The 25,164-nt window shown below is 49.2% G+C and overlaps 10 protein-coding genes across 10 annotated transcripts; 5 read left to right on the top strand and 5 right to left on the bottom strand.

Annotated features, from left to right (window-relative positions):
• Window positions 1–255: 255 nt before the first annotated feature.
• AtWU_04428 (H(+)-transporting V0 sector ATPase subunit c) lies at window positions 256–1,221 on the bottom strand (the record flags this gene model as incomplete). Its single annotated transcript, XM_035499539.1, has 6 exons — window positions 256–320; window positions 382–485; window positions 548–704; window positions 794–923; window positions 1,070–1,082; window positions 1,205–1,221. The coding sequence occupies 6 exons, from the start codon at window positions 1,219–1,221 to the stop codon at window positions 256–258; spliced, it is 486 nt and encodes a 161-aa protein (XP_035355432.1).
• A 3,201-nt stretch (window positions 1,222–4,422) lies between these two features.
• On the top strand, window positions 4,423–8,253 carry AtWU_04427 (uncharacterized protein; the record flags this gene model as incomplete). Its single annotated transcript, XM_035499538.1, has 4 exons — window positions 4,423–4,439; window positions 4,608–4,742; window positions 6,440–6,616; window positions 6,663–8,253. The coding sequence occupies 4 exons, from the start codon at window positions 4,423–4,425 to the stop codon at window positions 8,251–8,253; spliced, it is 1,920 nt and encodes a 639-aa protein (XP_035355431.1).
• A 2,370-nt stretch (window positions 8,254–10,623) lies between these two features.
• Window positions 10,624–12,032, top strand: AtWU_04426 (phosphatidyl synthase; the record flags this gene model as incomplete). The annotated part of the gene is made up of 2 exons (XM_035499537.1): window positions 10,624–10,991; window positions 11,072–12,032. 2 exons carry the CDS (start codon window positions 10,624–10,626, stop codon window positions 12,030–12,032), a joined length of 1,329 nt encoding a protein of 442 aa, XP_035355430.1.
• A 1,599-nt stretch (window positions 12,033–13,631) lies between these two features.
• Window positions 13,632–15,091, bottom strand: AtWU_04425 (lipase ROG1 family protein; the record flags this gene model as incomplete). Its single annotated transcript, XM_035499536.1, has 2 exons — window positions 13,632–14,958; window positions 15,018–15,091. The coding sequence occupies 2 exons, from the start codon at window positions 15,089–15,091 to the stop codon at window positions 13,632–13,634; spliced, it is 1,401 nt and encodes a 466-aa protein (XP_035355429.1).
• An 894-nt stretch (window positions 15,092–15,985) lies between these two features.
• On the top strand, window positions 15,986–17,956 carry rex3 (putative RNA exonuclease Rex3; the record flags this gene model as incomplete). The annotated part of the gene is made up of 1 exon (XM_035499535.1): window positions 15,986–17,956. The coding sequence occupies one exon, from the start codon at window positions 15,986–15,988 to the stop codon at window positions 17,954–17,956; it is 1,971 nt and encodes a 656-aa protein (XP_035355428.1).
• A 424-nt stretch (window positions 17,957–18,380) lies between these two features.
• Window positions 18,381–19,071, bottom strand: AtWU_04423 (60S ribosomal protein eL22; the record flags this gene model as incomplete). The annotated part of the gene is made up of 4 exons (XM_035499534.1): window positions 18,381–18,507; window positions 18,574–18,770; window positions 18,848–18,883; window positions 19,057–19,071. The coding sequence occupies 4 exons, from the start codon at window positions 19,069–19,071 to the stop codon at window positions 18,381–18,383; spliced, it is 375 nt and encodes a 124-aa protein (XP_035355427.1).
• Window positions 19,072–19,939: 868 nt separating this feature from the next.
• Window positions 19,940–20,685, top strand: AtWU_04422 (DIM1 family thioredoxin-like protein; the record flags this gene model as incomplete). The annotated part of the gene is made up of 5 exons (XM_035499533.1): window positions 19,940–20,020; window positions 20,088–20,121; window positions 20,182–20,229; window positions 20,342–20,584; window positions 20,660–20,685. 5 exons carry the CDS (start codon window positions 19,940–19,942, stop codon window positions 20,683–20,685), a joined length of 432 nt encoding a protein of 143 aa, XP_035355426.1.
• Window positions 20,686–21,181: 496 nt separating this feature from the next.
• AtWU_04421 (translin) lies at window positions 21,182–22,385 on the top strand (the record flags this gene model as incomplete). Its single annotated transcript, XM_035499532.1, has 8 exons — window positions 21,182–21,247; window positions 21,325–21,361; window positions 21,451–21,504; window positions 21,570–21,703; window positions 21,769–21,874; window positions 21,947–22,032; window positions 22,102–22,251; window positions 22,311–22,385. The coding sequence occupies 8 exons, from the start codon at window positions 21,182–21,184 to the stop codon at window positions 22,383–22,385; spliced, it is 708 nt and encodes a 235-aa protein (XP_035355425.1).
• Window positions 22,386–22,625: 240 nt separating this feature from the next.
• Window positions 22,626–23,262, bottom strand: AtWU_04420 (glutathione peroxidase; the record flags this gene model as incomplete). The annotated part of the gene is made up of 2 exons (XM_035499531.1): window positions 22,626–23,137; window positions 23,220–23,262. 2 exons carry the CDS (start codon window positions 23,260–23,262, stop codon window positions 22,626–22,628), a joined length of 555 nt encoding a protein of 184 aa, XP_035355424.1.
• A 1,246-nt stretch (window positions 23,263–24,508) lies between these two features.
• Window positions 24,509–24,909, bottom strand: AtWU_04419 (CTAG/PCC1 family protein; the record flags this gene model as incomplete). Its single annotated transcript, XM_035499530.1, has 2 exons — window positions 24,509–24,800; window positions 24,869–24,909. 2 exons carry the CDS (start codon window positions 24,907–24,909, stop codon window positions 24,509–24,511), a joined length of 333 nt encoding a protein of 110 aa, XP_035355423.1.
• Window positions 24,910–25,164: the final 255 nt, after the last annotated feature.

The following is a 25,164-nucleotide window of genomic DNA, read 5'->3' as shown; positions in this document are numbered from 1 at the left end:
TCAACGTCCGTTTTCTCTTTCCATTCCCCTAGTAATCCACTCCCTCCACATCCCCTCCAGCTGTCATCGGGACAATGACGGGAACCGTCATTGTCGGCAAATAAAGTCTGAAAACATAAGTCAAAATAACCGCATCACGTTAACACATGTTGAGCAACCCGGGCTCTTTTCGTCGTATCCGAGGATAGTGGGTGAGTGGCATCCTCGGGCGGGTGTTCACTTGGGCCATTTCGCGCGGAACGAAGGAGGGTTCGTTTAGCAGGTGGCATCAATCCTCGAACGGGAGTTCATCAGAAGAGCAACGATAAGACCGTACAGACCTGTGAGGCGTCGTGGTTAGATGATGCGAACTGGTTGTTTCGCTTTGATGTAGTGACTCACCCAAGACTTCAGCGAAAATGAGAATCAAAATCATTCCGACATAGAGACGGGGCTGTTGAGCAGTTCCACGAACACCTGCGTCACCAACGATACCAATGGCAAAACTAGAGATACTCTGTTAGTCCAAAGCTACCGATATTGAAAGGTGCCATGGTGAGAAGCTTACCCAGCTGCCATACCAGCCAAACCGACGGCGAGACCTGCTCCCAGCTGAATGAAACCAGTGTACAAGGGGACCTTCTGTCCCAAGTCGTTTGCAATCAGGACCGACACGACCAGACCGTAGATACCGATGATACCCGCCATGACAATGGGGACAATGTCTGTATCACGAGATTAGTATTATATCATCAGATATTGTATGCGATAGCTTATGCCAGAGTTATAAGAGCTCTGTGAAGCTTCCACGTACTCTTGACGATCAGGTCAGGTCTGAGGACGGCCATTCCACAGACACCGACACCAGCCTTGGCAGTTCCATAGGCAGCTCCGAAGCAGGTGAAGACGATGGCTGAGGTGCAGCCAAGGGCACCGAAGAAGGGCTATACGAATAGGAGATCAGTTATCTGTGCGAGAGGTGCCAGTTCGATGGCGGATTCTCCGCTTGATGCAACGAAGCCAAGCTACCTTGAGGATCGCTTGGAGCTCGATGGTGTCATCGGCGAGGGTGGGATCACAAGTGACTTACTGCGTAAACGGGGCTATCATGTCCACATGTCAGTATATCAAGTCGAAACTCATCCGAAGCATGATTGAAATCGAGATACAAGAAGGCACAATGGTCGGAATGCTGGGAAAAGGAGTAGGTGAGGTGATTACGTACCAAAGTTCGGTGGCCATCTTGACAGATTAGGCGACCTTGCGGGCTATAGAAGATGGAGTGAAACTATGAAAACAGCCGAAAGGAAGAGTGACAGGGCAGGGACAGGCCGCGTGTAAAGCGATGTGGTGATGTTGAGGCTTGGGGAAGCGAAACGGAGATGGAGGCGTGAAGGCGAACACGCTGGAGGCTTCGGGGAGGCTGACCGACCACCTGCGTCATCACGTGATGGCGGCTTGGCGCTGTCCCGTCGGCCGCGCATCACGATAACCAGCTTCCCCACCCAGTCAGTGTGATGAAGCAGCAGTCGTGAACCAGATACAGCTTGATGTAAATATATAACATTTACTATCTACATTGGACACTATGAGCATTTCTCTCTTTGTGTATTGAGAGCCATCGCACTTAGCATTGTGTTTTGAGGACATCGGAGGTCTCCGCTCGAGTGATAACTGGATTACGAATCACCGTCTGATGGTCCTGATAGAAGAATAACTTCATGAAGAGGGCGACTGGATACACAATATCTAGAGATGTAAATCACGAAAGCTTACAATTAATTAGAGTGGCTTATACGGCAGGTGCGCAATACCCAAGTTGGCAGGAAGCATCAAGATAACGAGACAGTGATGGGGAAGTGCGGAGACTGCGGGAGTAGCTGCCAAGCCGTGATATTTTGGATCATAAACGGAGACCCCTACCTCCAACATTGTACTTCTCAATCCTTTAGTCGCCCATATGGCATCAGCTATCCATTGCAGTACTACTAGTGTCTCTGGCTCATTACAGATAGGGTCAGTCTTTGGTGATAATATTCTTGAATTATATTCATAAGGTTACTTACGTACTACTATCTGTTTCACAGATAGACATAACAGATAGCTAGATCTAGACTATGGATACTCATATCAATCGAGCTAACATCTTCTACCTATCTTTGTAATAGGTGTTAGCTTATAAAATTGGAGTATCTATGTGTATTGAATTTGACATCTTCATACATAGGATCTTCCCAGTCATTTTTGGTCATTTTTTAATATCCACTAACTCATCATACCTATTTTACTTGAAGGGGATTACAGTATCAGGGTGCCCTCTGTCAATATGATGCCAAGAGTCAAAACAGCAATCTATCACAAACAGCCACAGACGCAGTAGGAATATCGTAGGCTCATCATGCGCAATGTTTCATGATTTTCATACACTTGCTTGCAACGCAGTTATATTCATGTGTGAGGGAGACGGTATTTTGTCACTCAGCTGCATCGTATCTGACAGGGGTTTGGTACCATGGGCTGAAGAGTCTAATGATATGGCTTATAGTGCCCCTGTAAAGAGTAATCAATTGACCAACAGAGCATACAGTGGGTTTGATGTACTTCAATTTAGTATGGTCCTAATACTATCCATGATAGTACTAGGCTACATACCTTATATTGACTGTGCACACAATAAAACTAGGCAGACGTTGAATCTGCAGGTGCCAGGAAAGTGTTACTGCGCCTTGCGGGTCACTTGGCCATCTAAATATATCTCTGGCGAGATGCTTCTGCAAGATAGGGCTGATCATAAGCTTTGAATTGTATAGCCTGGAGAGACCCACCATCATAGCCAGGCAGTGTTTTTATTAAACTGCTGGCTGAAATATGCGGGGTGGCCAGGATGTTCTGTTCTAGAATATAGCAACGACTCAGTGTGGCTTGGACTGCGGCGATGCCAATCACATGACACTGCGTCGTCTCAACAGGCAAATTGATCTGTTCTTCTTACTGTATTAGTCAGGTTTTTTTTCCCTCTCGCTGGGCATGGCATAGTGGGATGTCTCCGTCATGATCAGCAGGATCCTCGTAGACATTATACAATATGAGCGTACGTTCTGTCAAAATCATGATGGTAGAAAGATTGATTCGCAATGATGTATTCGCGACATGCGAACGATAAGACATCTCACTATCGAGCACATGACGTCTAAAATCCGGCTGAAACGTGCTTTAATCCAGTGATTATCTGCATAGTTAGCGTAGGCGCTGACGGATAGATGCGTGTCAAATGATATCACTTTGTTTTTTCCCTGGAAATAAGTCTACGCTAGTCTAAATCCTACAAAGTCGAGTACCGTAATGGGGACGCGGCATCTGTCCGAACATTGTTGAAAGCTAGCCGGCACCGTGATTCGTGCAAGACGAACCATAGGGCTGGATGGCCCACCAAATCCATGCTGCTTTCCGTCCCCCAAACCCTCCTAGACACGGAGTCATACTCCTACTTCGAACAAGGGATTGCGTAGGGGCCCAGATCTAGTCCGATAGAAGCAGTAGGTATGAAATATGATGTGCTGGTACGTCCCACACAGAACCAAGAGCCCAGACTTTTAGAACCATCTGCACAGAGCGATTTAGTCAATATTGGCGGCGTCTAAGTTAGACTACTGGCGCCTCGTCTCAGCCTGGTAAGGTGGTACGGTGGAAGCGCCAAGCCCCTGCCAGGCAACAGAATAATTATGACAAAGGAAGGAAGAAAAAAAAAAGTAGAAAGTCAAAAAAAAAGGTAGGAGATGGGAGGAAAGGGGAGAAGAAGAGAGCGAAAGTTCTCCCCTTACCGTTGAACAAATCCAGTTGCACCGCCCGATGACAACATGGTTCAGTTCCAGAATTGGAGGAGCATCAGCCACGGGACTGGGGGAGGTACAGAACTGAATACAAAACGTCGATACGACGCAAAAGTCACCCGCCGAGAAGTCTGGTCGTGGTGAGCTCGGAGCCAATCAGCAAGCAGCCAAGGCATCAGCCACAGTTCGTACTGAAAAGTATGACGTAGCAGTAGACATGCACGGCGAGCGGAAAAGGATCGTCCTGACTATCGTTGTCGTCCGCCCCGGTTATTATAATTATCGCTAGCAGCTATTGGTCTTTTATTTTATTACCTAAAGGCGTATCCGTTGAATAATGCGGATTCGAGGACTGTGCTTTACGTAGGAGGCATAGCACTATCCCCCCGTAGCGTTTGGCGGAGGGCAGCTACTTAATTTTGCCGCCCATCATTTAAAGAGTCCCTGTGGTCCCGCTCCCTTCCTCTCCTGATTTTTCTTGTTACTCTCCATCATTCATCTACTTGCACTCAGATACCGCTTCTATCTGGTCATATCCATCACCTGCTCACTACTACTCTCTCCTGCATCAACCTTGCCGACTTGAAGAGATCTACGTCTTCCTCCATTCACAATGCCTTTCACTGCCTCGTAAGTTTTGCAACTCCTCGCGACGTCATCTTTTGGCGATTTCTTATCCAAACGCGCGCATAACTTGACCTTGACAAGCTGAAGCTGTCTTGGGATAGCTTGCGATCGCAATTATTCGAATGACGAGAGCTTAGTGTTTTGAGTGTGCTAACGTCCTTGGGATCATAGGGATATTTGCAAGATCATCTTTGCGATCATCTTGCCCCCGCTGGGTGTCTTCCTCGAGCGAGGATGCGGTGCTGATTTCCTGATCAACATCTGTTTGACAATCCTGGGTTGGCTTCCTGGTGTCATTCATGCCTTGTACGTGGTCCGCCAAGTGATGGTTTTCCGAAGATTCCGAGACTAACTCCTTTCGTTCAGCTATATTATATTCAAATACTAGAACGCTCCTCAGGCCCCTCCTTACCACCCACTTCGGTTCAAAACCTGTCGATTTTGGGGAATAACCTCGTCCTACCTACGATTTTTCTCCTACGGAATCGGATGTTCAAAATCCAGCGGGTCGGAGTGACGTTGTCAACATCTTAGTATTGTTCCGCGGGCTCCCGACGAGTCTAGCCTAATGCAACCCCGCCAACATAAACACCGTCATTGGGCGGATGTGCAGCATGCTCAGTGCGACGTGTGTTTGTGACGGGGTCTCGATTGTACCTTTTTTTATTCCCTTGTTTCTTATCTCCTTGGGTTGTTATTTTCTTATGTATTGCGCATGATACCAGCTCACTGTGTCACTGGGCTTTGCTTTTGTCATTTTCTCTTAGTTGGCAGTGATCAGATTAATGATTGATGACAATGTCAAACTTATTAATCAACCACATTCTGGGCTCGAATCGTAGCTGCTTATGCCATAAGCAGCCTGTAATCTGCCGAGTGGGTATGGGGAAACACGAGTGCCGATCGGGCCATTCATCAAGTCCCGTGATGCGTCTGTTTACTAGCCGCCGTTTCACCTTCAGCCCAGTGTCCACACGTCTGACTGGGTCTACACCATCTCAGTTGTGCCTGGTTGCTCTCAGGGTCTTCAGATCGACAACAACCTGAAGGCGCGCGGTTAAGGAGACTGACCCAATTCGATTGTTTGCGCCTTGAACCTCTCGGATCAACTCAATCTGACATCATGTGCTGTTCTTATCGGCAGAGTCGGCGCCAACACGGCGCGTATTTCAACGCCATCGTCCACCCAAAATCCAATCATGCAAAGCGACAGGCTTCCTGAAGAACTGCTTCCATCAGCTACGTGTATTCTGTTTGGGACAGGGTTGCCATGTTTCACCCTGGCGCGTATAGGAGGCTTGGACTCCTGATTTGGGTCTCGAACCTTGATTCTCTCTCTTCGCAGCCACTCAGCGCCATGGCAAAACGTGGTTTGACGCCCATGTTGGCAGTATGCGGTACATCGTGCTGGTCCCTGAAGTCCCTCCTTCCCCCCTTCTCGCAGCCGCTGTTGTCTTGAAGTTGGTGCTTCTCCATGCTGTTGGGAAATCATCACTTTTCCAGATCTCAGTATTCTTTGCGCTCTGTCTTTCATGGTCATCTTAGGATGATATTCTACGGTTATCAATGACTCCAGGGGTTGGAATTCCTCTGTAGCGTCACTTTTTATGTGCATAGGTAGTTTATTGACCCTGTGGCCTCCCGTTCGCGACTCCTTGGCTTGCATTATACCCGGCGGCGACAGTCTGCTAACCGAGAACGAAGATGCTTTCACAAGATGTTTTTACCAGCTGGACGGTCATTCACGATAATACTGTTGACGCTGACATGCCTCGCCTATGGTTCCCAGACTACTCATCCTACCGCATCAGCAACATCTTTGTCCAGTCTGATTCCAAGCTGTGCGGCAGACTGCGTGGAACAATTCATATCCTCTGATTACCCAAAAGACGCATGCTCGGAGGCGGATCTCGACTGTCTTTGTCGGACGAATACCACAAGCGGCTATACACTTGGGGAAGCGGCATTTCGCTGTAGCCTATCCTTATGTTCTATGAAAACAGTCTTCAGCTCCGACTTGTACGACATTTGCGACTCGGTACCTGGAGCTTTGCCACGGACACATGCTACGATCACCGCGACAGTAATGCCAACGGGATCAAGCCCCACGCAAAAGACTGCAACAACGACGACAGCATCGGTGCCATCTACCTCCAGCTCCAGCTCGGCCTCAGACACTGGTTCGGGCTCTAGCTCTAGTACGTTCTCACAACCGACAAGTTTTAGTACTGAACATACATCGGTAACTACTGAGACTTTCCGAAGTCCGTTGACGGTTTCTACTTCGCAACTTCCCTCCACGACAACGAGTAGCGCTACCAGTAGTGGCCAGTCGGCATCTGCGAGCGCATCTGACAGCAGGCTGGAACCTGCTGCTGTGATTGGAGTTTCGGTTGCTTCTGGAATATCTGGATTCTTCATTGTTGGTGTCATTATATTCTTCTGTTGTAGAAAGGTAAGGCGTCGGAAACAGGATGAAAAGGACCACTTTTTCGAAATCGGAGGAGTCATGTCAGAGCCTCCGGATTTCACATTCCCACCAAGACGGCCAACTGGGCCTCGTCCTATGCCTGGCACAACAGATAGGGATTCCGAAACTTCCAGACTTATAACCCCGTTTGAACCGAGAGCTCAGACACCTGCAGTTGTTGTTACAAGCCCCGGTAATCATCATAATGATAGTCCCATGGGGATGTATAGTGCCGACAGGATTGGTTTTGCAGTGACTTCTAATTCCGAAGCTGAGGGATCATTGAGCCAGTCGTCTCCAAGAACGATCTCAGATTTACTTCCGGATAAGCCAACGTTGGGACTTTACCCGGAACCATTAAGGCTAAGTCGTCAGAAACAGCCCAGACCCCACAGCCATGCGACTCTATTCGAAGAGGATATGACGAGACCACGGAGCGCCTTTGGAGCGCCATACCAGAATCTAAATCAGCCGACTTCGTCAAGCCGAGCTCAAGATACTTGGCGGTACAACCGGGCCCCTATGGCTGGATTGCCTGCGCATCCTCGTGCGATGCTCCACGGTTTTGGGGAAGGCCAGGATGGAAAACTTGCGATGAGAGGTCCGAACTACCGAAAGAGACCTACCTATGCGGAAAGCGCATCAAAGGTTCAGGTCTCCAATCAAGAAGACACTTATGAAAGCCTGCTACAAAGCTCTCCGATCTCGGACGCTGGGGAATTTGTCGACCGGGACCGGCAGCATCGCGGTGCGGGACATGTAAGACTTGTCGGACCGCCCTCGTCGCAGGGTGTTGCAAGTGGTCCGTTCCGTGGCACGGACGTGAACAACAGCATGTTGTACAACCTTGATGACAACTTTGAGGACATCGACATCAACGGCTCGACTAGCAGATTGGACCGCGAATCCCGGCATTCGGGAAATCTACGGCCACTCACGCCAGTGCGTGAAATCAGAACGCCAACGCGAGAATCTCCTACACCGAACTGGGAGCTTGTCTCGAGTGACCAACCCGGTCTTCCCCGGATGCCATTCTCTCGGGCAGTCAGTCCCAGACAAGAAATTGTCTCTCGCCCGCGGATTGTACGACGGGACGATATCAAACGAGTCCAAATTCGGCGGAAGCCACATGCCGGAGGGTTAAGTGCACCATACTCACCTGAAGACTACTGGCTTGGTCATGATCCAGGGCCTGTGTTGGAGACTCAGACACGCAGGCAGTCCACCGATTCTTTGCGTTCCATTGCAAGCGTGAGGGGCCACATGCCGAAGAGGAAGCCGGTGCCGTACGAGCGAAATGTAACCCCATCCCGCAGCGGGTCAGATCTAATACTGCGCGTGGATTGATGGGACATGTCTAATCTAAGGGGTAGGGGTGCTCCATTTCTCGGCCTTGGCTACGAGTGGAACTTTGTCTTCGGTGGACACAATTCAAAACATATATATATATATATATATACATGCTTCTGGGGTGCGGTCTTTCCCTTTCTGGTGTATGATACTATGACATATGTTCACTTGGTGGAGCCAGGTATCTTTCTCTTCTTCAAGGCGATTTATTGACGTTTCATTCTTATTCTCATGAGTGTATATATGCATTGGCTACTATGGGTGGATCTATTAGATATGGGCTTTGTAAAAGGCAGCGAATCCGATTGTGCACATACTTACGGGACTGACTCTGGGCTTCGACCCTCGCCCCACTATTTTCATCTGTCATTTGGGAGACTCACATCCACTAGTTTCAAAAAATAAAAAGATGTCTGATGAGATATCCACGTCCGCTGTGTTGTGAGTCAGATAAGGCTGCAGTCAGCTCAGCAGAGAAAATCACGCAAGCGAATCAGGAGGGCTGCAGAGGCCTTTTCCAAACATAGCGTCTTAGGAATGATGCTTTCCACTAGGCCGAAGTGTCAAAAGGCAATCACAGTTCCAAGTTTACCGCAAAGGCAGATTTCCATGTGAATCCACTCTCTGCCACTATTCTCACTGCAGGGTTGTATTGTTCATACGGTAACGATACAGACGGCGGCCGGGAGAGCTCCGCCATGACGTCAGAAGCAGTGATCAGCCCCTGGCGGATGACTGAGGCAGTGAGGCAGCACTATTCTTGGTGTAGGGAATTCCGGGCCACTTTGAGCATCATGGTTGGCTGTGACCTCACGCTGGAGAAGCACAAGATAACTGGTTAGCGGACTGGCAAAAGAGGAGGCTCGGAAAGTAACATCCATCCACGATCCTTCGCGCAGATGGTGGCTTGAGGAGACTACGACTAGGATGGATGAATGTAGGTTCGTGCATTCGGTAGTCGGTCCGTTCCCTTTTTTTTTTTTCCCTCCCCTCCATCCCTGCCAGTCCGGTTTATCGCTCAGGGCGGGAATGATCTCGATGGCTTGGGGGAAGGTTACAGTGTAGAATAGCTGGAAAGTAAGGCCACGAGGAGGCGTCATTGGCGTTGATGAAGACGGGGGGATCGGGTGTGTTTTGGGCATACAAACTGCACAATTACCGCTTACGTTGTACTATAGTCCCTCGACTGTAGGGATAGAGAGGGTGTATAGTGGTATAGTGTAGTATAGTATAGTATAGCTGTATTATGTATTATTGGTGTTGAGAGTAAAGTGTAAACGAACCGGTATTGAAACTGATGTCAATCTGTCTCCCGCTGCCGTCTTCCTCTCTTTTCTTCTCTCTTTCTCATTTGCTTCCGTGCCATGATATCAGTCCCCGAACTTGATCAAGGATCCGAATTCACCCATTCTCATTTTCGCCGAACGAGTGGGTTTCATCCGGTTTTTCTTGATGGATGGATGGCGAGTAAGTTTGAATCACCCATTCCAAGCCCCCCTCCCATTTTTATATTTATTTTATTTTCTTTTTTTCCTTTTGCACGGTACCTCCCGGGCGTGTCTTTTGACTACCGGTGCCGGGTTGGCGCCTTGACCGTTCCGCGGAGCGAATCACAATGTCAGCCTCTCCCATCATCATCTAATATGGTCAAGGATTCTTCTTCGATATGTATGGCTGACTGGCTTACGACTAAGTTCTCAGACGCACCACTACTAGACACTATGATCAAATAGGAACAATTCAACTATGTTGTAACTTTGGGTGCAAGTGGGGTTCGAACAACCAGAAACTGCTACCGTTACTGAGAACAAAACTTCCAGTTCACCAGTGAGAATGAGTCTTTTGTTGTCCCGACGCGGTCGATGACGGCGCCACGGGCTGCATCACCCAAGGGAGAATATGCCAGGCGTCCTCCACCGCTTGCTCGTTGACTCCTATATAATGGCTCTAGAATCCCATTGTCTGTCAAAAGGTGGCCCCTCTATCTCTCCAGACTCCTCTCTCTCCACTGTATCCATTTCTTACTTCGCCTCCTCTATCTTGTGTATCATACTTCCTCTTTCTTCTCCTGCTTGCTGCACATTGTCATTTCCTCTGGGAACTTGATTCTACTGTGTAGTATATCGTCTTATCAGTGTACATCCTTGCAACGCCAATTGACGTGCATTGCGTGGATTCATTGATCGTCTTGCTTCCCTTGTGGTCTGCTCGACCTCGCGTTAGCCGAAAGACGTTGCCCCTGAAGATCGACTGACGTCGTTGTCGATTGTCTTCCGCAGTGACCGATTCTTGTTCATACTTGGGTCCACAAAAGATCCACTTCCATTGTTGCCACCCGCCCGAGATCCACCCCTATCACTATCCACAATGACAACAGCCGACGGATATGCTACCCCACGGGTAAGCCGGTTGTCGAGCCTGGACGCATCCCAGGCCGACCTCTACGGCGGTCCCAGTGTGATCCTTCCTCCTAAACACTTGATGGCTTCTACCATTTCCCATGAGACAGCCATGGAACTGGAAGCGGCCAAGCAACACTTTGACGAAGAGGTTTCCTCCGAAGAAGGCTCTCCTCGAGTTGCTCCGCCTGTGACCAAGAAGGCCCTCACCACGGCTGACGACTTTGCCTTGGCCTTTGATATTGACGGAGTCCTTATCAGAGGCGGCAAGGCTATCCCTGAAGCTGCCAGCGCGCTCAGGTATATCAATGGAGAGAATCCGTATGGCATCAAAGTGTATGTATCAACGCCCTCTACCGTATTGATAGCGGTGCTCCCTGCTCAGTTTGTAGTCCCTGTGCTGACCGCTCCATCAGCCCTTACATTTTCGTCACAAACGGTGGAGGCAAGACAGAGGAAGAACGATGCATTGATCTCAGTCGACAGCTTGAGCTCGAAGTCTCCCCCGGCCAATTCATCTGCGGCCATACCCCGATGCGCGAGATGGCCGAAAGGTACCACACGGTCCTTGTCGTTGGTGGGGAGGGCGAGAAGTGCCGCATCGTAGCCGAAGGCTACGGCTTTAAGGATGTCATCACTCCTGGAGACATCATCAAGACTCGACAGGACACTACACCGTTCCGCAAGTTGACCGACGAAGAATACAAGAACTCCCGGGTCCGAGACTTCTCAAAGACGAAGATCGAGGCTATCTTTGTCTTTGCTGATAGTCGGGACTGGGCCGGTGACCAGCAGATTATCCTCGACGTTCTGATGTCCAAGAATGGACACCTAGACACCCGATCCGACTCTTTTGACGAGGGCCCGCCTGTGTTTTTCTCCCACAACGACGTGGTCTGGTCCACCTCTCACGAACATGTCCGCATCGGCATGGGAGCTCTTCGAGCCTCCCTTGAGGCGCTGTACAAAGCCGTCACTGGCAAGGAGCTCAACACGATCGCCTTTGGCAAGCCCCAACTCGGCACATACCAGTTCGCTACGCGGTTGTTGCGACAATGGCGCAAGAACACCCATGCCATCAACAAGCCTCCCAGCACTGTGTATTTCGTGGGCGATACCCCCGAGTCAGACATTAGGGGCACGAACGAGTTCAACGAGACCAGTGACGCCGACTGGTTCTCCATCCTGGTCAAGACTGGTGTTTACCAAGAGGGCACTATTCCTCGCTATCCACCCAAGAAGACTTGCAACCATATTCTAGACGCGGTCAAATTTGCCATTGACCGCGAGATGGCCAAAGAGAAGAAAGACGGGTCGTCTTTCGTTGACGATGTTGACTCGGAACTTGAGCTAGAAGCGGGCCTTCTGCCCAATTGATTTTCTTTTCTACCGGTGGTAGTTGGATGATACAGTTGTGGTGCATGTAGATTCCTATCATTCTTGTTTACTATTACTTTTTTATGGATACCTCTATGCTATGAATGTATGACAGATATGTATTTTTTGAGCATTGGGTTTACTACATTCATCTTCTACTACACTTTTATTATTGTTAGGAATTTCATCATGAGAACTACTTACTACCTACTTCTCCCTCTAGCAGCACCTCAACCCATTAGATTACTAATAGTAGTAAGCATTTGCCGTAAACCCGAAAGTAGAATAACGAAAACATGGATACAACCCCCCTCGTCCCCTGTATCAGTCCTTTACAATAGAATGGGTAAAGAAATACTCAAGTACCCACCCACCACATCCACCGTACCCATTGAATCCTACCAACCAAAAAAACCAACTACCTCGGCCCATCCACTCCTCCTTCCATACCTACTCAACCCAAGAAAACCTCATACTCAAATCAAATACTTGTGTAACAACGCAACCCCAGCCCAGTCTAGTATTCGTTCATAATCCAATCCCATCCCACCACAAGCCGAAACCGGCACTCCCCCAAAGGCAAAGTTTCATCACACAATCTCACGGAACATCCCAATAAGGCAACTCCGATAACTTACCTACGCAACTCCCCCCTCAGCCCAATACCAACCACATTAACATCCCGAATAAGGTTAGTTACTTAACTTCCTTACTTGTGTGGGGGTTTACTGGTTAGTAGTAAGTAGTTAGTTATACCCCCCCCCCTCCCCTCCTTTCTCCTCTAATACTACAAGATAATATAGTTATAGCATCCCATCCGTGCGTATAACCGCTGCCTAGCTAGCTAGCTAGCTGCACGGCAGACGTCAGATGTAAGAAAGAAAGAAACAAAGTAAGGAGAAAATGCGGGGGAAGGAGAAGGGAAGATTCCTAGCGCGGTGGGGTCGGTCACTTCCATCCCCTTTCTTTCTTTTTTAGCATGCATGCGGTTATTTGCAGGATACGCTGCATTGCATAATATGTTCTCTGGTAGTTGTGGGTAATGCATCTCTCTTCCGCCGCTGGGTTCGGGTTCGGGTCTGGGGTACATGATGATTGACATGGCATCAATGAGTACTCCGTGCTTATGCCTATGGGCATATCATATGGTGGTGCAGTGGTGGCTGGATGTCATGTGGGGTGGTATGGGTGGGTAATGGAGGGAAGTTTATCTGTACTCTAGTTTACGGAGTACGTAGATGCTCGACTTACTTGCCTAGTTGGGATTTACTATTGTTTGTGTTGGGAGGGTGCTTTGGGGGAGGAGGGGGGAATGTGGGGCTACATGGGGATCTGTGTGTTTGATACGGAACGGAGTACTAGTCTACGTCTGTAGTATGTATAGTAGTGTGGCAGCGGAGCGGGTAGGATCGGTTATGGCTTGTGCTTTGATATTAGGGAGCTGTATTTGGTTTAGGGTCTATGTATGTCTCTTCTTCTGTATAGTGTAGGACGGAGTACAGTGAGGCGAAGGTGTGATGTGAGTGGGGAAAGTCTATTAAGTGGTGTTGCATGGGCAGCTGAGGTTCGTGTAAGCTAACTATATCGTCCGGGCAATCGTCAAAGCTCGAAAACTTGGTCGAGCCAGTGCTTGATCACTACCTTGCCCTCGTCGAATCCCGGCTTGGGCATACGGACGATAATCGCCGCGTGGCTGTGTCGGTGATTGTGGATGTAGACCGGGTGCTTTCGGAAGCCCACGGAGTTCAGTGACTCGATGATGTCGAATTGATCCGGTGTCAACGCGAGTGTTGGAAACTCTTGAGTTTCTTGGCGTTCGCGGGCGAGTAGCGGTTCAGAGGCGCTGTCAGGGCTGTCATCGCGGATGAGCGCATTGCTCTTGCTTTCGCTTGACCTGGCTCTCCTTGCGGATGCCACTTGTTTCGTTTCGTCTTTGCTCTCGTCCAGGTAGTCTGGATCCTGGTCGGCGGCTGCGTGCTCGAAAGCCTCTTCTACTGCGTGCTGCACGCCTTGGACGACAACCGGGACTCGGTAGCGTCCAAAGACGGTTCCCATGGGTCCTTCTTCATGAAGACGGATTCGTCGTTGGCTGCGGACGGTTTGAATGGCGGAGTTGATGAGGAAGATAGGAAAGCCGATGAAGAGGATGGTGGTGAAGAGAAGCTGGAAGGGGGCTTCTGTGAGGTATGTCATGAGTTGTTGCTGTGCTTGGGGAACAAGTGAGAGTGATGTTATATGTTTCTTGTCTGACGGTAGGATATGCCTATCAGAGTCGATCACGACCGGATCATAGCCCTTCACGTAATTGATGCGGACATTGTCCGGCTCATGGAATGGGTTGATCGTCGAGATTGCCGTGGTATAGTATATTGTCGACCGGTCGTTGACAACGTTCGCATACACAGTACGGTGCTTGAACTTCTTCAGGGCTTTGATAAAGATGCTATCCGGGTCGGCTAGCACGCTCAGCAGCGGCTTGCCCGAATCGCGAAACGTGTCGATCATGAACAATTGCTTGCCCGATATAGATATAGTGTGAGGCCCCACGTTGTTCCAGAGGAAGCCCCATGCTCCCTTCTGGGGGTTCCGAACGCCAACGTGCGGTGACGCAAACGTGGTGAAGTTCACTGGCTCAATCTTATCGAGCCATCCCCGAGAATACAACAGCCCCAGCGCATATCGAGCCACAAGACCTCCAAGCGAGTATCCCACCATGCTCAGCTTCTTGATATGATGCCCGGCTGCTGCCAGCTCCTCCAATGCTTCTTCAACCTCGTGTGCCACGCGCTCACCACCGACCTCGATGCCATCGTAGGTAAAGTTGCCGGCGTTCCGCTTCGCCGCAAGAATATGGAGACGGTCTTCGCTGTATCGTTCCCTCAGCGATGAGGTGACGTAGTCGAGGTGGGAAGGATTGCCCCATAGTCTACCATGAGAATATATGTCAGCTAGTTTCAGCAGGAAGTTCGGGGACTGGGAGCTGACCCATGTACGAATACACAGAGGTGGTCGGCATTCCGCGACGTCTCAGTCGGCGGGTGGCCGTTATCGAGCTCCATAGTTGGCTGTGATTGAAATAGGGTGTCGAGAAGCTAGTGTCAACGTGCTGCTATGCTATACCGAGTAATTGTAGCCAGTTCATCTATCATCCTTTTATACAATCCACTGACTCACGGCCAATTCCTGAGGTTGGAGGCTGAGTATTTGCTGGCTGCTGTCAGCCAGTACACCATTGGCCCCTTACTAAGCCACGATAAGGAAACGTCATCGGATGGATGCCTGTTCTGGATGGTCCCCGCCCTGCTGAAGTCATCACCTATCCATCTGTTAGATTTCTCCATTACGGAGTATTGTGTGCACAAGTAATGATGGTATCCAGAGAGCCTAACCCTCCTAAATTGACTGGTGAGGTTGATAGGCAATCGTGCAGCTGCAGGTGCTTGTTTGCATGGTTTGCATGACCGCATCCCGATCCGCCGCTTCAGCTTCGGCTTCAGCTTCGTATCGCGAACCTGGCTTAGCTCCAGGAGGATTTCCTCCTTGTTCCATATCGAAATCTTCAAAGCTTTTTCCTAGCTGAATAGCTCAATAAATTTATCCCAGATCTGAACTGGGCTCAGCGAAAAGACACTGCGGGACCCAGAAACTTTTGTCCTCACCGCAGTGGCTGGTTAACTGCCCATGGCAAGCATAGTCTCTGGATGAAACAGATGTGCTCGAAGCTCATATAAAACAGTCTAATCAGTTTTCTGAGTCGTATCGGATCTGTACCTGACATTGTGGCTAATACACAGCTTCAAGCACTTCTTTCAGTTCGTCTGTATGTTTAGTACGTGCTGCGAAGCAACGCAAGGCATGAGTGAAATCTTTGTATACCAGCTATATACTCCTTTCTTCATCTACACTTGACTTCTGTTTCGTTACTGAGCAACTCTTGCTATTCTACAATCGCAATGTTTGCACCACTCGGTCTATTCAAGGACATACCTTGTCCTGAAGGGCAAAATTGCTTGCTCTTGACCTGCATCTTCTCTCACAAGGACGTCGCCTCCAAATCAGCCCCTCAGGGAGCCCGTCAGAGCACCGATGTACCAACGGCAGCCCAGGGCGAGGCGGGACTCACGTCTGGCGAAATAGCCGTGAAAGCTAAAGTACAAGCCCCGGGTGAAGAGAAAATCGCCAAGTTAAAAGACAAGGCAGCGTCTTTGCCTTCCAAAGCAGCTCCCAGTCAAGGTCCTGTGTCAACAACTTCATCAAACAAACCAGTCCAGACCAATGGACAAGCCAATGTCAAGCTCCAGTCTTTATCCAGGGAAGTCACGCCTCCGAAAAAGCCAACGTCTTCATCAGCAAAAGCAAGCGCACCCGGCTCTCGAAAATCTCTCCCGCCAAGGCAAGCACCACGAGAAAGCCTAAATCCTCGGATGCTAACGAAAGCACCTGCCCCCCATGGCGTGCGTTTGGCTATCCTCACAAAGCTGCATGCCGGTATGTCTGCTCTAAATGACAAGTTGGCCAAAGACAAAGAGAGCCAGGACAAATACCTGGTCCTTACGCCAAATGAGCTTATAACAATGGCCTTGGATGAAGAAGAAAAGACCGCAAAAGAAAACCCAAGCATATACTCCAACGTCATTAAGCTCCGCATAGTAAAGCTATCGAAAATGAGTAAGGAAGACTGGGCCAATGACGTGAAAGCCCATCTCAATGAGCGGTATTACAAGATTGCGCCCGGACCAGAGCAGCAAAAGCCGAAACCTCTTGACACTGGGCTTAGTGCAAAGGAAGAGATAGCATTGGCGGGCAAGCTTGTGACACGTCTGGAGGGTCTCGAGCAGTACGGCTACGTTACTAGGCCTCCGACAGACGCTGAAGTCGAAGGTGCCAGGAAAGGGGTTATTGAATCCAAGGGATGGGAAAAGTGCGATCGATGTGGAGGAAGATTTCAAGTCTTCCCTGGCCGTCGGGAGGATGGAACTTTGACGACAGGAGGACAATGCACATATCACCCGGGGAAACCTCTCTATCCGCCCAAAAAGAAGACCGATCATATTACGGGGCACAAAGATGCGTACTTCTCTTGCTGCAACGAGTCAGTAGGGACTTCTGCTGGCTGTACCAAGGGCAAGACCCACGTCTTCAAGGTATCGGAAACTAAACGACTCGCCTCAGTACTCCAATTCCAGAAAACCCCGGAACAATCAGGCAAGGGACGGCTGCCGCCAGTCTGCTTCGACTGTGAAATGGGTTACACAACCCTGGGATTGGAGCTGATTCGGCTGACCGCTGTTAGCTGGCCTCAAGGCAAGACACTCTTGGATGTCTTGGTTAGACCCATCGGTGAAGTCTTGGACTTGAATTCGAGGTTTTCTGGTGTTTTCCCAGAACACTACACGAAGGCCATCCCCTATGGCAGCTCTGGCTCTCAAGCGAGTTTACCGTTAGAGGAAGGGGAAGCAGACTCGCCTCCATTGCAGATTGTCGAGTCACCTGCTGCAGCCCGGGCGCTTCTATTCGAATGTCTTCAACCAGATACGCCACTCATTGGTCATGCGATCGACAATGACCTCAATGCATGCCGCATCATTCATCCGACAATTATCGATACTGTGCTTCTCTACCCACATCCCCGGGGCTTACCTCTCCGTATGAGTCTGAAGACTCTGTGCCGGAGACATCTAGATCGGGACATTCAAACAGGAGGCAGTAGCGGCCATGACTCCAAGGAAGACTCGATCGCCACGGGCGACCTGGTGAGGGTCAAGGCAGCGGAGACGTGGAAGGTTCTCAAGTCTAAAGGCTGGCGCATACATAACGACCAGCTTGTGCCTCCACCAGGCGCCGATGCGGAAGCTGCCGCTGCACATGGAAGGCTTGGATCAGGAGCGGGCCAAAAGCGGAGCAGCTCGGCGTTAGGAGATTGAGGGCACAGCTATCGACGCCATTAATTACTTCTAGTGATACCCAGTTTACACGTACTCAAAATTGTACAACAAGCAACTACGTAATTTACAACAGAACAGTTTTAGGTTCGAGTGATAGATTGCTCTATTCAATCGTGTATCTACCAGTCATAACGTCATGAGTAGAGGTAGCTATAACGAGCCAGAGCAGCCGCAGAGCGTCCACCTTTTCAGGAACAAACATCTCCGAGCCAACCACTGATCATCGCCACAGCGGTATAGGAATCCCTCCTTGTAGAACACATCTATACCCAAACCAGACATCCAAGTGATAACCCTCAATTCAGATATCGCTCCCATTTATTGGCAACCCCCTGACGCGAGCACACTTGTCATCCGGTCATTTTTGGATTTTTTTGGTTGTTGTCATTCCGGAAGGAGTAATTTACTCCTCATCCTCCTCACCCTCGTCGTTGACGACGTTGTAGAAGCGGAGCTCGTAGACACCCTTGGAGGTGGAGACGACACGGAGCCAGTCACGGAGCTGCTGCTTCTTGAGGTACTTCTTGGTGCTGTTGAAAGTTGCAGGTTAGTACATGTCGCACTGGTGGTACTATTTCGAGATGAGAGGAACATACAGGTACTTCAGGTAGCGGCCAGAGAAGGGGATGTGAGCAACAACCTCGACCTTGCCGTCACCAGCCTGGGAGATGACGACCTTGTCACCGAGGTTGCCGACACGGCCCTCGACCTTGATGCGGTCGTGGAGGAACTTCTCGAAAGCAGAGAGGTCGAAGATCTTGTCGCTCACGGGCTGAGAAGCGTTGATGACATACTATAAAAAAAGAGGAATTAGTAACTGTAAATTTTTTTTACTTGCGACTGCGATTGCGATTTGCGATAAGCACATACCTTCTTGGTGACCTTCTGGGCCTTGCGACCACGGGCCTATTGTCCGAGAAAAAATAATGATTAGCCTACTGTTCCATAATGTCGGATCCCCGGGGTTCATCCCATGAAGAATTTATTTTGCCTGGTATTTTCAACGCAGACAATACATCTTCATGGACATGGACCCATTCGGGGAGAACAGCAAAGCGGTTTCAAGGAAGGAAACGTACAGCAACGGGGGCCATTGTGACGGATGGGAGGGGGTTTTTTGGAGGGGATAGAAAGAGGGATTAGCTGGTCGCAAAGAGGTGTATATCCTGCGCCTTGGGGAGAGAAATTGTCGAAGGTCGATGGAGATGCTCGAGTCGGACAAGTGCGTGTCACTAATCCGTTTTGGGTATGTGGATAGGGCTTGCAAACCGCTGATTAGGGCAGCTGTTTATCATCTGACTGGGTGGATGGCTGGTCCAATGAGAGGTGTCTTAGTCATGAGGGCAGTTCTCGCTTGTCGGTCATCTCAACGGCACTAGCCGGTGTGTTGCGCACGGGCCACTTGGCCAATCCTATATAAGGCTCTCGCGCCCCCCGTCTTTTAGAATTTTTTTCTTTTCTTCTCCAGCTCTCTTTGCCTTTTGGCTTAGATCAAGTGTAGTATCTGTTCTTTTCAGTTTAATCTCTGAAAGTGTTCTAAGGAACACAACATTGATTAATCTTATTTTTGCACCCCGTGGCGAGACCTCTGTGCTTGCGCATGTCTTGCTGCACAGTGTCATCGGGCTTACACTATCCCCGATCGACGCGAACAACCCTTTTTTCATCAATTTGGTCGGCTTGTCCGACTGGTTGGAGAAGAAAGTGCGATGCAGTAGATACTTCAATTATAGACTTTGATATAGTATTCCAATGACTTGTAACATATAGAGCATTTGGTTAGAAGCCTCATCCGAAACTTCGAGAAGGAGCAAGCAAAGTAACTTCTTCGCTGCTACCCCCTCATCCACGTGATCTCTATCAACTACATCACTTGCAAGTTGCAAGAACACCAACGATTTCACCTCGATAACACCAACTAGAAGTGCTATACATAGCGTTAAAGGGCTATAAGTCATTATCATGGGTTCCGTCGTTCTCCCGCATCTGCGTACGGCCTGGCACGTCGACCAGGCTATTCTCTCCGAGGAGGACAGACTTGTGGTGCGTATACATATCACCAAGTTAAGGTTCTGGAGCATAGCAGATGATTCTAATCAAAGCTGTATAGGTCATCCGATTCGGTCGCGATCACGATGTTGACTGTAGGACATCACGAATCTCTCTTTATCAGAACAAGACAGTGCTAATGCAGTGAATTGTAGGCATGCGTCAGGACGAAGTCCTTTTCAAGATCGCCGAACGAGTGAAGAGTACGTCAAGAAATTCTTTATCCATTTCTCTTTCCCATACCACTATCTTCGAAAGGAAGAAAAAAAAAGAAAGAAAAGAAAAGAAAATCTCAGTGACTAACTGCCCAACCAGACTTCGCTGTCATCTACCTTTGCGACATCGACGAGGTACCCGAGTTCAACACGATGTACGAACTCTTTGACCCAATGACCATCATGTTCTTCTATCGGAATAAACACATGATGTGTGATTTTGGCACGGGTAACAACAACAAGTTGAACTGGGTGCTTGAAGACAAGCAGGAGATGATCGATATCATTGAGACCATCTACAAGGGCGCGAAGAAGGGACGTGGTCTGGTCGTTAGTCCGAAGGGTAAGTCTATCCATTATCTTGATTTATTTTTTGTGCTGGCTGGATGGTTTGGCTGATGCATGATTTCTGCTGTAGATTACTCGACGAGGTACCGCTACTGATGGTCCTGGTTGTTGTGGGGTTGGTTTTGTTTGAGTTTTGCTATGACTTATGAATGTGTGGGCTTTATTAGAGGCTCGTTAGGTTAGAATTAAGATGAATGTGATGTTCTCTATCACTAGTGACTCTTGCTTGTAATTAGGAGCAGCTGCATGGTGGGGTGTATCTTGTTTTCGTAGTGGCATTGCAGTCAAGTTGAACCTGAAAGGCGCTACTAATAGTAAAATATAAACATCAAATTCATCAACATTCTCAAAACCCGTTAGTGAACCTAATATACTCTTCTGCAGTAAAACATTCACCGATCATCTCTCCTGGAAGTCATCCGCCGTGATATAAAATCCAAACCAAAGCGGCAGAAAACCTGCCCCACAATTTCTCTTTTCAGCTTTGTTTCCCTGACGTAACATTCATCAACATCTCTCCCGCAACGCGAATCCCAATTCAATTTAGTATCACTCGCCACAACACATCAGACCATAAAACAAATAATCCAAGATGATCGATCACAATATCTTCGAAGACCTGCAGGCCAAGATTGACGAGGAGGCCGCGGTCCGCGATGTAAGTTGACCCGTGCCCGCGCCAAGCGCAGAAACAAACCCGAAAGCAAAGTGCCGTTGTGCTAACGAGATGTACAGGAACTTCATGATATTGTGCAGACGCTGGCTAGGAAGGGTATTTACCTATTCATTTCGTTCTCTCTTGACAATCGCATTGAGGGGATGCTCAATTCAAGGGAATCGTTTGGCTAATACTCTGGATAGGAAGATCTACCCAGGCTATTCTGTCGCGGGCTCATTCTACACCCACTGATCAGTGTATGTAACACTCTTTTCTCCATCCATCTGAGGGGTATTAAAAGGGATATAGCTAATACGAACAGTGAAACCCGTCCTCGATGACGCAACCAAGGAGATCATCGCCCAGAGGGATGAAGTATCTCGGTTGAAGACCGTGGCGGACAAGCACCCGTTTTACAAGTACAATGGGGTGTGGACGCGCGAGTTGCAGAACCTTGTGCGTGCCTCTTCTATTACTGGGGTCTGATTGTTGCAGATAAGAGCTAATTAGCCGACCAATAGGTCTCATCCATCGAGCTCTGCGCTTGGCTAGGCGGACTGGAAGAGTATAAGACGAACAGCTCCTCATCGTTCCTGACGATTGAAGAGGTTGGGAAGTTCCTGGGTGGTACGTTCATTGTCTATCTCCTATCTTTGAGGAAGTCAGAGTGTGAACTTGATTCTAATGGATAATCTCTAGTCCCCGTGAATCTCAAAGAACAGGATGCCTTCCATCTCACTATTGAGGAGTATCTGCTTGCGCTGATTTCTATGGTTGAGGAGTTGGTCAGTCATTCCCTCCCCCTGATATTGGCCTGTTGTTGGAATGTCTTTTGCTAATAGAGTATATGGCAGGCCCGTCTGGCTGTCAACTCGGTCACTCTCGGTGATTACACCCGGCCAGTGCAGATTGGAAATTTCATCAAGGATCTGTTTGCGGGATTCCAGTTGTTGAATTTGAAGAATGATATTCTGCGGAAGAGGAGTGATGGGATTAAATACAGTGTAAGTTTCCACCTGTGGAAGGTGGGTGTAAGTTACGGGATGCTAATGTGATGGTACAGGTCAAGAAGGTGGAGGATGTGGTTTACGATCTCTCTTTGCGCAATTTGATCCCCAAGGGTAGCGCTGCAGCATGATTTGAAACACAGAGAATAAAATTAGCATATGAATTGATATGAAATAACGACACTGTCCAGAACACGGCAGTTGAAGAGTTTCGGTTCGCAACCACCAGTCGCCTAGTGTAGCGTAACAGCCATTATATAATACTCAGTATAGTATAAAAGACAGCAGCAGCAGCTACTGCTGCATGGTATCATCCCAACCAAACACCCGTCCTCTCAACACAAATATAAATATAAATATGATATCACACCCTAAGCCGTCGCCTCCTCCTTCTTCAACGAAGCCAACGAGCCCTCCTTCTTCGCCTTCTCAATCTCCTTCAGAATCGGCTCCTCCAACGACTCGGGCTTGGTCAAACTAGCCCAGCGACCCACAACCTTTCCATCCGCCGAGATCAGGAACTTCTCGAAGTTCCACTTGATGCGCTTCAGCCCCAACAGACCGGGCTGCTGCTCCTTCATCCATGTCCACACCGGCGCGGCCTTGTCACCATTCACGTCCAACTTGCCCAGCACGGGGAATGTCACTCCATAGTTGATCTGGCAGAACGACTGGATCTCGTCGTCGGTTCCGGGGTCCTGGCTTCCGAACTGGTTGCAGGGGAATCCGATGATGGTGAAGTCTTCAGGGTGCTTAGACTTGATGTCCTGGTAGAGCTTCTCGAGGCCTTGGAACTGAGGCGTGAAGCCGCACTTGGAAGCGGTGTTGACGACGAGGACGACTTTGCCTTTGAGGTCGGTGAGGGGGAAGGGGGAGCCCTTTTCTGTTGAGAGGGGAGGGGTGGTTAGTTGGGTATGAAGCTAGGGGGTGGGGTTGAAGGAAGTAAAGGAGGGTGAATAACGTACTGTCGACGGGCTCAAAGTCGTAAAAGGTAGTCGCAGAAGACATGGTTGATAGTAGTAGTCTTGATGAACGTGACGAAAGGGATGGTGGAGAGTGAATGCGCTGGAGAGGAAAAATGTTCCGATGGCTTGATCGCAATGATGTCGCAAGGTGATATGGACCAGTAGGAGTAGTAGTTCTGATGAATCGGACTGGTACCAGGGAATGCGCAAGTAGATATGTAGTTGATGAGGTGAGTCTCGACCTTGAGGATGATAAATCAGTGAATGGGATGATCGATGACAAACGCATCAGCGACTAAGAAGAGAAGAGAAGAGAAGAGGGGGGTCCAGCAGTCAATAATCGTCGCAGGCGCGCAAATCCCAAAGAGGAGGGGAAATGGAACCAGATGGATCGGGAACAAGAGATTCCGGAACCCGAACCAGTATCGATGTCATCATTAGCAGAAAATGGCCTGAAAGATTGCGGGTCGATCGATACGGTTTCGGGTCCAAAAGTGGCTTGGGGTTTGTTGCACGTGTAAATTCCCGTTACGGCGCCACCGGCGCTTTTGCTGCTTTGGGTTTGGTTGCATATATGGCGATTGTGGTTGGTTGAGGATGCAGGGTTATTATGCACAATGGGATTGATTAGTGATCGGGGGATATTGGGTGTTCTGATCAGTGCACTGGTGGTTCATTTAGGAATTCCAAATACTTGAGACTCGAGGTGGATACAATATATTGTAGGTTCTGGGGTTTTAAATTAAGGCATGGTCATCATGCACGGCTATTGGAGCTTAGTGGCATTCGCTCTTTTCGGACTGGGGCTCCGTATAATCTTCGTATCTATCCGTTACCCTTGCCAGACTTCATTATGAGAAGACACAAGCATTAGTGATATATTCATTCTAGACCCTCACATCGTACAATTCGGCAGACCACATTCCACGCTATCCACATGTCATCCAACCCGCTATACACACTCCTGACTCGAATCACAATTCAAGCCCCATCGCCGAACAAGCCCACGCACACAGGTACGTTGGTGGTTTGCCCCATCCACGGTACGCACATCTCCCATCCACAACCCCCCGGACGCGGCTTGTCTGCACCGCGAGGAACATCCGGTATCCGTGTTCCGTCCGAACGATCATGGCCAGCGGCAAAATACCGATATAGTCTTGATCGACCCAATAATCGGGCACATCTAAGCCTCATGAAATGCCCCTGGTAGCGTGTAGCATGACATAGCACAGTAAACCTCGCATTTGCTTTTCCAGTCTCCATCTGCACTAAGACAGACCCATCATTCATTTCTCATCATCCGCATCTAGAACATCCACGTCCAATTCTTCCATCACTCCAAGCACCACTGCCAGGTTTTCCATAAAGCCATTCACAGAGACACGCAGCATGCGATTCGTCGTCGCGCAGTAGGTCGTTTCCAGCACAGTTTTGGCCTCTTCGTCGGCGGTTTGCTCTTTGGTCGGCGTTGTCAGGGCGAAACTGCGCTTCACGAAGGGGGAGAGCTCGGTGTCAACCTCGAGGGTGCGCAGGGCGGCGGACGCCAGGCGGTTGGTAGGGAGAGGGAGAGAGATTGTTCTGTTGGGATTCGTTGTTGGTTAGTGGTGTTGAGGTGATATGCCCAAGGGGAGTTTGGCTCTTCTTACAGGGTGTAGGGGAATTCGGAGGGGGTTCCGTTGGAGGCCATGGTGATATGCGTATGTCTTTCTGACAGAGTAGGAGGTTTAAGTGAGTTCAATGCAACAGCAACTCGGATTCGTGTAATAAAGAGCGCAACGCTGGGGAGAAAGATTGATATTGAGGCGGGGAAAGAGTGGGATGTGCGATAAGGCATGAGTAAGCATTGCGGCCTCAGGCTACAATGCGTGTTACTGATAATATGCATGGCCTGGCGACGTCTGCCAGCCTATTATTTCTCGCAAGCAGTATTGCAAAGCATTTC

Source organism: Aspergillus tubingensis (genome assembly GCF_013340325.1).
Source record: "Aspergillus tubingensis WU-2223L DNA, scaffold_6, whole genome shotgun sequence".
Lineage (NCBI taxonomy): Eukaryota > Fungi > Ascomycota > Eurotiomycetes > Eurotiales > Aspergillaceae > Aspergillus > Aspergillus tubingensis.
The sequence above is the reverse complement of the archived record's forward strand: the minus strand, read 5'-3'. Positions and strand labels throughout refer to the sequence as shown.